Below are 11,632 nucleotides of genomic sequence, written 5' to 3'. Positions count from 1 at the left end.
AAACAAAAATAACATTTCAGGGATCAGATGCAGGAAAGTCTGTACGACTAACATCTCAGGAATCAGGTGTTTGAAAGTGAGCGTGAAGATCTGACGTGTGAGCGGGACAAAGATCTGTCCTTCGTCCGTCTCCGGGACAAACATCACTTCATGATTCAGTTGGCGGACGACTGGAAGAGGTTTGAAACGAAGTTCAATAAAAGTTCAAATCTGGTGTTTGAATGAGGTGAGTAAAGAATGTAGGTCGATTACCTGAAGGACTCCAAAGGTCGATAAGAGACGGGTTTAGAAGAAATTAAGGAAATAAGGAAGGAGGAGAGGGAGCGAGGAGATAAGGAAGGAGGAGAGGGAGCGAGGGCTTTGTTCACATCTCACTCACAGCTGAATTTAAATCACATTTTATCCGTAAAAACATGGCGAAAATGGCCCATATTTAATTTGATAATGCTTCATTTGCATATTTAAACATAACATTTCTGAAAACTTGTAATACAAAAAACAATTGTTGAAAAACGAATAGTTTGCAGAAACCAGCAGCTAAAGCATGCAGCACATGTGCTGAAAAACCAATACTTTGACCTAAAAGAGGCTAAAAGGCTCCGTAGAGCTGCAGGGACGGGGAATGATTTATGGAGCTTTAATTTCGGTGCGCAGCTTTAATCAATAAGCTAAAGTTATAAACAAAAGGCACAATAAAAATGTCATGTTATAAAGTTTGAAGTTATAATCACGCAAACTATTGTATCTAATGCATGTAAAACTTTAATTATACATATTATAAATAGGCCTTACATGTAATTAAACAAAGTAATAGAACAAAATCATAAATCCTGGACAAATTAAAAGGAAGATAACAGATCATTTATGTAATATCTTTATGGATGAGCAAATAAACGTTAGATAAGAGAAACACGCAGTGAGAGTCTGGCTCAGCATGCTCGTCGGGTAATTATTTCCTCAAGAACATGCAGAAGCTCCGTGGTGTCGGCGAAACACAAGCAGTAAATCATTTCTCAAAAGAAACAATCCTTGCATTGCTCACAGGAAGTTATACATGAACGTTTTCTGACCGTTGAAGTTGATTTACAGAGTTGCAGAATACGTACAGACACATATTGTACACACAACATGCAGAGGACAAGACGTCCTGTCTTCACTCTGTTTCCTGTATATACATACGTGTATTTACAGTTTTAAGGACTTCACTTCCCATGATCCATCACTGGGACTCCTACAGAAGTGCAGATTCTCATTATAGTGTCATGTTTTAGGCAGGTTTAGTATTTTTGTTTGATTCTGCTGCAGTGAACCTCGTTGTATTCTTTCTTAATTTTAAGATATACATTTAATATTAATAGAAAGAGGTGGAAATATTATTCCATCTTGTGAAGGGCTCATTGCACAAGTGAAATATGGTCTCAGAAAAATAAACATAAAATGCAAAAATCTCCTTCAAAAAGAATCCAAGACACACTGTAGGGTTCGTGCAAAATTTATATTTATATATTTGAGAACATATTCCATAAGACCCAGCAGCGCTACTGCTCCATTGTTCCATGTAAATAATACTTCAATGACTCAATTTAAGGCAAAAATAAGTTGACATTTTGCATTCTCTCTGTGCAATTTAAATAAGCTGCAGTTTGACTAAATGACAATCTGACTCACCTGCTGAGGGGGAAAATGTAAATTTGTGGCTAAAAATGTGTAAAAGAAGACGTCTTTAATGCCAGTAACCTGTTTTTTATGTCAAAGTCTCAATTCATAGATTTCTGTTGGACGTCATGCACAACAGATTCCTGCACAATCTGCTGCACTGATTATTAATGTGTAGAAGTCAAGTTGGGATCAGCCTCTGACGTAACAGCTCGCAGACTGTGTTGTTTTAGTTTTTTCCGGCTCTGCCGTGTTCTCTGAAGCCTTCAATAAAAACATCACGACAGTAACACGGTTCATGGTATAGGACCACACTCAGACCACAGATAGGGTCAAAAACAAGTAAGTGATGATTAACTTTTATCTCCACGTCTTACACAACCGCTGCAGTGAAGCACAAACACACGAGGCCTCACATGCATGTAGACGAGTGGAATGTTTTTTTAGTTGCTTAAAATTATCATACCACGAGAAGAAACAGGCATATGTGTGATATTTTACAACGTTTTTTAACGACTTTCTGACACACATGTAAATCCACATTGAATCTTTTTTATCAAGCTGATGTGCTGATGATGCATGGGAGGGAGAAAATGGCGGCTTTGCTCGCGAGTCACGTTCATCAACATCTTCGCGTGATTAGCTGCAAAGAGGTCACGTGAGAAAACAGACGTAGGATTCATATTTACCTTTTTGGATATGTATTAAAATGAGACATTAAACTACTCATTGCAAGCGTCACAGAATGGTGAAATTATCGTACATTATGGCACTTTTGGCATTATTGATTATACATCGTACAGAGGGCAAAATTATCGTACAAATACCATCATTATCGTACGTCTGGCAACTCTGATTAATAGTTACTTAAAAAAAATTTAAACACCCGGGAGTCAGGATTCCTAAATATTAGGGGTGTCACGATATACTTACGATATTATTATAATTTTTTTATATTGATGTATTAATAATACACATATGATAACATTGTATAAAAAAATTGAGCGCCTCTTAAATCGTGAAATCGCGAAAAGCAAAAACTGTGCAGCGATAACACATAATAATAAAATTAATTGGCGTGTTGTCCTGTACACAATTTAGTGAGACCAGGCTGTGACACAGAGTTGTTAGCATGTGTTGCTCATTCACAAATCCAGCAATCTGGAGCAATATTATTTATATCATTTATTTGGAGTCATGTTTCCAACCGCCTGACACATTAATGTTCAATATTTGAACTGCTTGAAATGCTGTTTTTGGCGGGAAACTTTTTCATTAATGAGAAATTACACCAGAGAGAACTTAGCGTCTGTACTTTATTCTTTTCTATGTATTCTACTGTTCCACCAGCAAGGCTAAATATTGAGTTTTATTCCTGATGAGGCGTTGCTTTCTTTACCGGACATTTCTATGGAAAGTTTAATGTCCCAACATTAATGCAATGTATTGCTCAGCAGATATTAGCCTACTGTAAGAGTGTTATATTTAGTTTGTTTCTGTTGGTAACTTTAATCAATGCATCTACTCTAAGGATCTTGATTCCTGTTCTTGCAGACAAAGCGGATTTATAATCCCATAATGGAAACCAAGAACCCAACAAAGACTGAACAGAAAACTTGATTTAAGTACAAAGTAATCTGACAAGGCGGTGCAGTGCAGGTGGAGAGTTGGGCGGAGCAGGTGTGTAGATGGGCAGTTCAGGAACACAAGAGAAAAAACAGGAAACAGAAAACTAATAAGTCTTTAGCTCAGTCCATGAGCAGGGACACAGAGCCAGAGTGTGACAAATATCATAAACACAAATGACAACAGCAACAAGACCGGATCCATGAAAATACTTTTATTGTTTTCTCCCTTCTCTTCGGAGACTCAAGATTACAATAAAACAGAACCAAGAGATAGTGTATAAAAATAAATTAAGAATACAAACAGGAACAGAAAACACACATTTCCTCCAAGTTCAGGGATTCAAACATCGACTCGTTTACTCTCTCTGTGCCATCCAAGTCCATATGGCACCGACACTCATAATAAGTTATTATTAAATAGTAGAATTCAGACGTACTGCAGGACAAACATTGACGTAGCGCTGTTTTACGACAGCATGTGAATGGAAACAGAAAACATTTCCTCAGCGTTCTTCAGAGTGTTTCTTAACGCTACAATTTCTACAAGTTTATATAATTATAATTAATAATTCATTTCAGCATCCCCAGCCCAATCTTAGCAGAAGTGTTTTCAGAACAATAATCTGGGGATGATTTCTAGCTAATGAAAACACACACACAAAATTAGCAGTAAAAATTGTTCCTCTTTCATGAAGCTCCACCTCAAAGAAAGAAATTCTTCATAAAAATCTCTCGGTATAACAGTGAGGTGTTGTTCTAGAATTATTCACATTCCGGTTCTGGAATTTCTTCTAGTCGTTCAAGATTTAATAAAATTCTGCTCTAGAATTTCCAATGTGCTTCCCTCCTCATTACATCTCCTTCACTCTCTGCTGCAGGAGCTCCAGCTGCCGGGCCACCTCGTTGGGCAGGTCAACATTCACCTGCGTGGTGAAGTACTTCCTCACCTCCGCCACCTCCCGCTGCCAGAACTCCTGATCCAGGGAGAACAACTCGTTGAGGTCCACGTCGCCCTGCAGGCCCTGGAGGTTCAGGGAGTCGTGGCAGGGCAGGTAGCCCACGACAGAGGGCGTGGCGCCAGCCTCGCCATTCAACCGCCTGAACATCCAGTCCAGCACGCGGATGTTGTCGCCAAAACCGGGCCAGAGGAATCCGGCGGTAGGGCTCTTGCGGAACCAGTTGACGTGAAAGATCTTGGGGAGCTTGACGCCGGGGCGGTCAGCCATGCTCAGCCAGTGAGAGAGGTACTGGCCGAAGTTGTAGCCGAAGAAGGGGCGCATGGCGAAGGGGTCGTGCATGATCATCTTGCCTGCAGAAAAGAATGGGGACAAAGTGGAGAGAATGGCTTAGTATCTCATATTCAACCGACTTCCAGATTAAAAACTACATAGAAACAAAGCTCGGATTGTTGTTTGAAGGCTAATTAATGTCCAATCAAGCAGTCCTTCATATCCTCAGGGTGAGGAAACTCCTTAAAATGCATTAATGGTGGTCAGTATGTTGTCATTAGAAAGATTAGATACTGACCTTTGTATTCAGCTGCAGCGGTGGCCTCTGACCTCATGGATGCTCCAACAAACACTCCGTGCTGCCAGTTGAAAGCCTCGTATACCAGAGGAACACCTGAAGGGAAGAAGAGTTGTAAATTCAACTAGTATCATCTAAATATTTTTCTCAAATTGTTTCTCTTCTCTCGCTTATTTGATCCCACTGCATACTGTCTCTACCAGGTTTTCCAGCCAGTTCTCGCTCACCTTCTGGCCTGCGCCCTCCAAAGATAATGGCCTCGATGGGGACTCCCTCCGGGGACTCCCACAGTGGGTCGATGATGGGACACTGCCCGGCCGGAGTGCAGAAACGAGAGTTCGGGTGAGCGCAGGATTCACCTGAAGAGGAAACAGAGACATGAAGGTAAGCTGTGTTTCACAATATCTTGTTCTGTGTGTGATTGTTTTGTGTTGATATTTAAATCTCACTTCTGTACATCCTACTCATAAAGGCGCTCTTCTTGCTCGGGAAACACTGATTAACCTTGACTGAAAACCTACTTCTTCTGATTATAATGATAAAGTTAGACCTAGCAGTGTGGGGGTCCAGTGTCTTACTCAAGGACACCCCAGCAGTACCTGTCAAGGTGCCAGTCCAATACTCCATACTTGGTCCGTTTAGGAACTTGAACCCTTCGATGTTCCCAAGCCGAGTCCCTACGCCCTTTGGTTGACCAGATTACCCTTCTATAGAGTGGATCATCCGTATAGAATAGAATAAAATCTGCTAATCTTTATGTTATCAGATGATTAGATTATCAAGATCTATTTACTGCATCCAGAGCACTATTTAACCTCCTGTTTTCTGGTGCTTGTCTATGCCTATGTTGACTTTCCTTCTCTTACCTGCACTATTTGCATTGCCTCAATAAATAAAAACAAATAAAAGACTTGTACCATCCTCTGAGCTCCAGGGCTTGTTCTTCCAGGAGGTGATGGTGACCCCTTCCGGCAGTGACTGGTCCATTCCCTCCCAGTACACGCCGCCATCACTGGTCTCTGCAACATTGGTGAAAACCGTGTTCTTGACGATGGTCTCCATGGCGTTGGGGTTGGTTTTGGCTGAGGTGCCGGGCGCAACTCCGAAAAATCCGTTTTCAGGGTTGATTGCTCGAAGGTTTCCTAGCGACAGGGAACAGAGAGGGAGATAAAGTTAATAATGAATAATAGAAATGATAGTTTTCTGTTATTAATGTGTCCGCCAAGGAGGTATTGTTTTCGGTTTGGTTTGGTGGGTAGTTTATTGGTTTGTTAGCAGGATTACGGAAAAGCTGCTCGCCCGATTTCCATGAAACCTGTTGGAAGGGTGCAACGTGCCAAGGAAGAACACTTAACATTTTGGAGCGGATCTGAATCACGGGGCGGATACACGCATCGTTATCCACTAATGGAAACGGCCTTGTTGAAGGTCTGTGCTCTCTTAGTCCCCTTCTAGTTTTTAGGTCCCTGAGGGAAATTTGATCTTCTTGAAAGTCTTGAGTTCCTCACCTTGGTCGTCGAACTTCATCCATGCGATGTCGTCTCCCACACACTCGACCTTCCAGCCGGGCAGCGTCGGGCAGAGCATGGCCAGGTTCGTCTTCCCGCAGGCGCTGGGGAAGGCGGCTGCCATGTACTTCTTCTGCCCTGCAGGGTTGGTGACGCCCAGGATCTGAGAAGGACACACATTTGGTTTAATCAGGTTGTTGTGAAAAGTTATTATATTATAATTATATGATGTTTGTTTCTTTTTATTCCTCACCAGCATGTGCTCTGCTAGCCAGCCCTCCTCTTTGGCGATACGTGAGGCGATACGCAGAGCGAAGCACTTCTTCCCCAGCAGGGAGTTTCCTCCGTAACCGCTGCCGAAGGAGACGATCTGCCTGCGGTCCGGGATGTGAGCGATTAACGTCTGCTCGGGGTTACAGGGCCAGTTGTTTACCAAGGGCTCTGAAAGACAAAGTGGTTTATTTTAATCAGTGGACAGCCTGTGTTTGGAGGACGGGGGGACATTTTTACTGAATACAGTTATCAGTAGTAGAGCTGAAATTATTAGTTGACTAATTGTTAAGTCAATCGACAGAAAAATAATAATCATTTTGATAATTGATTTGTCATTAAAGTAATTTTTTTTTCGGCCTGTGAAATATAGAGATTTTCATGCTTCTCTCTGTTTTATATCTTATTAAAGTGACAGACTGCTGAATGAATATGACAGAAGTGATTTAGTTGATGTTGTTTTGTTGTTATTGACGTACGTTTAAGGGGCAGCGGGCAGCCGACTGAGTGCAGACAGCGGACAAACTCGCCCGTCCCCAGAGCGGACAGCACGGCTGTCCCCATACGGGTCATCACTCTCATACTGGCCACCACGTAGGGAGAGTCCGTCAGCTCCACGCCGATCTTAGAGAGCGGGGAACCTATTGGACCCATGCTGAAGGGGATCACATACATGGTACGACCTGAGGAGAGAAACATTTTAATGTTACTTAAGTTTTACTGCAGGTGATGAGACGCACGTTCTTGAGTTTCTAAGAAATCTAAGCTTCAGAAAACTAGAATAATAATAATAATATAATAATAATATAATAATAATAATAATAATAATAATAATGTTTATTCTCTTTAAAAAAGTCTCCATACACTTTGTACTGCACATACTGTGAAAACTATGGTCACAGTGATAGATAAACTAATAATAACTAAAATAATCATTTTATTTAGATTTAAGTGTTAAGTGCTTTCCACGTTACAAAACAATGAATATAAATCACAACACCTGTATGACAAAAATGCAACATGATAATATAATTAATAAAGAATGATATAGTATATATAATTATCTAGAATAAAATTATATAATATAACTGATTATTGCTGAGACGGACAATCACTCCAAGCTCTTACTCAAAGAAATATGTTTTGTTTCTTAGTATTTGTTCTTCCTGGTTAAAATGAATGGCTAAATTCTAGATGGTACCTTTCATGCAGCCGGGGAACCGCTGAGTCATCGCTTTGTCAAACTCTTCCGGGGACATCCAGCGGCCCAGCTGGCTGACCCCGCCATCCAGCGGCGTGGGCACCGTGTCCCTCTGGTCCCGGGTCACAATCACAGTCTTGCTCTCCACACGAGCCACGTCCCTCGGGTCGGTCCTGGCCAACCAGCTGCAGGAGGAAGAAGGTAGGAAGTGATAGAGGAAGAGGAAGCAGGGATGGAAGTGACAGAGGAAGAGTAAGGAGGGATGGAAGTGACAGAGGAAGAGTAAGGAGGGATGGAAGGAACATTTCATTAAATTTTTTAATTTCCTTCCTTTGCAGGATGAACACACAGAATTCCTACGTTCACCTTACACCTGAAGCAGCACGTGTTTGTATGACGGCATGCTGATCCGGTGTCGTCCGACTGAAGGAACTGGACTTACTGGTTTGTCAGAATGTCGACCTTTTACACGTATGTTGTTTATTTCAACAGCTGCTGATGACTAACTCAGGCACATTGTCTTTACCGGCAACACGACCGGGGAACCTGCCAGTTTACTCCTTTGTTGTGAAACAAAAACAACCACAGCTGATACTCAAAAATCCATTTAAGATCATCAGGAAACGTTTATTTCACCTCATCCAGGTCTTATATTTTACCAGAGACACTCAGAAAGTAACAGTGTTAACACCACAGTGTAGAAAAGTTATAAGTCCAGTACAAAATGTACTTAAAGTACCAAAACTACTCATTCTGCACAACAGCCCATTTCAGAATAATATTATATTATTGTATTATAGTTATTAATGTGTTCATCACTTTAATGTTGCAGCTGGTGAAGGTGAAGCTCTTTTTTCTTTTGACTATACATACTCCTGGGTAACTTGTGTATTTCACCAAAGGATCAATAAAGTGTATTTTACCTATAATAATACATGACAACATTTTGTATTATTCTGAAAGCTGTCAGTAAAATGTATTTTCCTCTGAAATGTTGCGGAGTAGAAGGATCAAGTAGCAGGAAATAGAAATACTGAAGTAAAATACAAGTACCTCTTCAGTAAATGTACTTAGTTACTGTCCACCACCAAAAAGCATCAAATACCCCAAAAGCCACTCCAGAAAACACCTTAAAGGCCCGCCCCAGCCCACCTACCAGTTCTCATATTTGTTGAGCTTCTTGATCATCCCCTGCTCCTCCAGCTGGGTCAGGATGGCCCGGTTCTCCTCGTCGGAGCCGTTGCAGATGTGCAGGGAGTCGGGCTGGCAGAGACTCACGTTGGCATCCACAAACTCCTTGACGGCCGGGCTGAGGGCGCTGAGGTCGCCCTGCAGGATCCTGGGACTGTTCTGGTTCGGGGACGGGAGCTGAGGAGGCATGGCGGCGGAGTCTGGAGAGCGAGCCTACAGGAAGAAAGACGAGAGGAAGCGAAGTGGAAGAGCCTGGGGAGAAGTGGGAAGGAAAGAGGGAGCGCAGACACATTAAGGGTGAGGAGAAAAGGTAGAAGAAAGTTCAGCACATTAATATAATAATAAAGCATCATTTTCTGTCTTTCTTCTCCTTTCTTGAGCAGTATATGCTTCATGTTATACAAACTATACTTCTCATTATACATTTACTATGTAGCCGTCCCACATTAACAGCATTACAACAGCACAGACTGTGCAGATTAAAGATAAACTAATATTAGTAGGCGAACATAATAAATAAAAGAGGCAAACACACGAGAACAACTATGGCAGAAGTAAGTAGCATAAATAAGTAGAAGTCATTTATTAATATGTAATACTATCTTTTTAAATACTTTCTTTGTGTTTAACTTTCCTTTTGCTTTCACCTGTGTGATCTAACATTGTCATTGCTTTGCTTCACTAATAATTATTCCTCTTTTATACTATTCTGCATAAGAAACTGGACCTGCTGCTGCACAGACTGTGTGATGTAACAGCATCACTCCGCAGATATCACTCCTCACATGACACACAAGTCCCAGTACAAAGAAAGAGCGTCAGGTTACCTTCAGGAGTTTGTTGGGAGCAGAGCGCCTTCAGTTTGGCCTCATCAGGTGTGTCTGTTGTTCAGAGTTGAGTTCCTCCTTCTTGATGAGTTGTATCTGGTGTGAAGAAGGTTTCTTCTTTTTATATCCTGGGATGTCCCACAAGAGGAGGGAGGAGGTGTGTGTGTGTGTGTGTGTGGGGGGGGGGGGGGGGAGGATCTTCTCTGAGCTATTTGCATGAACGTGTTGTTCCCTGCAGATAAAAAAAAACAAAAAAAACACTGTGTTACAGGCCGGCCGGTGAATCATTTATCAGCAGCGGGACGTAATGTCGTCTTCACGTAACCGGTTCCCTCTGCCCGCCGGCTGAACACTGATAGCTGGGCGTCACCAGCTCACCTCGCCACTATCTCTGGAACTCGCTCATGAAAGAGAGACTGTTTGTTTTCTCACTTGAATCCTGCTTCCTCTCATATGTCAATGCAACCTGGATAAAGTCAGGAGGGCAATAAATTACTGTCTGTATCATGTTCTCAAGTATGAAAGACATCTGACACCAAATTCATCATCTTTAAATGACTTTTAATCATCATCAAGAACCTTGATTTCATCTTTATTATCTCTCTTTGAGCTCCTGCTGCTGCTGCTGTTGAACTTTGACCCGCGTGACTCAGTGATGGAAGTTCAGGGTTCGACGTCGTCGGGCTGGTGTGTGACGTAGGTCTTGGATTGCCTGCTTTTTATTGGCTGACAGACGTGGGCTCGCCCTCGCGTGGACAAAGATCAGCCATGAGAATGCGTACGTGTGTGTGTGTGTGTGTGTGTGTGTGTGTGTGTGTGTGTGTGTGTGTGTGTGTGTGTGTTTGGACTCTGTGAACAAAGACGGACACATTTAGATAAAAGTAGTGAGAGTTGCAGTAAATTGTGACCGCGGTGGTATCATCTCGTGCCTCCGTGCACGCGCCACCCCTCGTCTAAACTAAACGTATTTACAGCAAGTGTTCCTGTTGTGGATGTTATCCGCAGTTCATGTATGAAAACGGCTCAATTACTCATTAACTGAGTATATAGACTCCAATGTACAATCTATAAAACATCAAGAGATAATCGTATATCGCTGGTTTATAGTGGGAGGAAGGAAGAGTTTGAGCAGGTGTAAAGAGATAACACAGGATGTGTAGATAAAGTGCAGACAGGCACTCAAAACACAGATGGCTGTAAATGTATAAAATCCTTTGAAGCATAGCACAGCATATTCTTTTATTGTTATTAATTAAAAAGCTCCACTGTTTGAACTCTTACTTTGAAAGAATGATGGATTACATAAATCTTTATATTTCAAAAATCTAAAGTGTCCTGGTGGCTGCACATCATCTTAACGCATGCAATGATAAGATTGTGTGTGTATATATATTATATTACATTTAAACCAGAGTCTTATTCTCAGAGGTGTTGAAATCTTAAATTTGCTTATTTTGTCCAACCAACAGTCCAAAATCCAAAGATATTCAATCATTTAAAGGATGCAGGATGATATCGGCACGTCATCGGCAGATAAAGGCTTAACAATTAAATATTGTCATCGACCAGAAGTGAACATTTCCTCCGATTTAATATGTTAATATTATTATTATATGAGACTTGATGTTTTCTGTAATTAAGTGGTAGAAATATGTATGATATCTGCGTTGGCAATCAGCCAAATTGAGTTGTAAAACATCGACATATCCAGTATCAAGCGTCCTTATTAATGATCTTAAAATACGAAGAACAGCAGCAAATATTCATATTTTCATCAGTGACTGTTTTGGTGTTAAAATAACCTGCACGATTAATTGATTATCA

The 11,632-nt window shown here is 41.4% G+C and overlaps 1 protein-coding gene across 1 annotated transcript; it reads right to left on the bottom strand.

Moving 5' to 3' along the window:
* Nucleotides 1–3,570: 3,570 nt before the first annotated feature.
* Nucleotides 3,571–9,918, bottom strand: pck1 (phosphoenolpyruvate carboxykinase 1 (soluble)). Its single transcript, XM_029431955.1, has 10 exons — nt 9,809–9,918; nt 8,947–9,233; nt 7,791–7,975; nt 7,069–7,272; nt 6,573–6,760; nt 6,320–6,482; nt 5,729–5,953; nt 5,039–5,170; nt 4,812–4,907; nt 3,571–4,593 (listed from the first exon to the last, which is right to left on the bottom strand). Exons 2-10 carry the CDS (start codon nt 9,168–9,170, stop codon nt 4,136–4,138), a joined length of 1,875 nt encoding a protein of 624 aa, XP_029287815.1. The 5' UTR covers nt 9,171–9,233; nt 9,809–9,918; the 3' UTR covers nt 3,571–4,135.
* Nucleotides 9,919–11,632: the final 1,714 nt, after the last annotated feature.

The sequence above is a fragment of the Cottoperca gobio genome, chromosome 5 (genome assembly GCF_900634415.1).
Source record: "Cottoperca gobio chromosome 5, fCotGob3.1, whole genome shotgun sequence".
In the NCBI taxonomy this organism is placed as follows: Eukaryota; Metazoa; Chordata; class Actinopteri; order Perciformes; family Bovichtidae; genus Cottoperca; species Cottoperca gobio.
The sequence above is the reverse complement of the archived record's forward strand: the minus strand, read 5'-3'. Positions and strand labels throughout refer to the sequence as shown.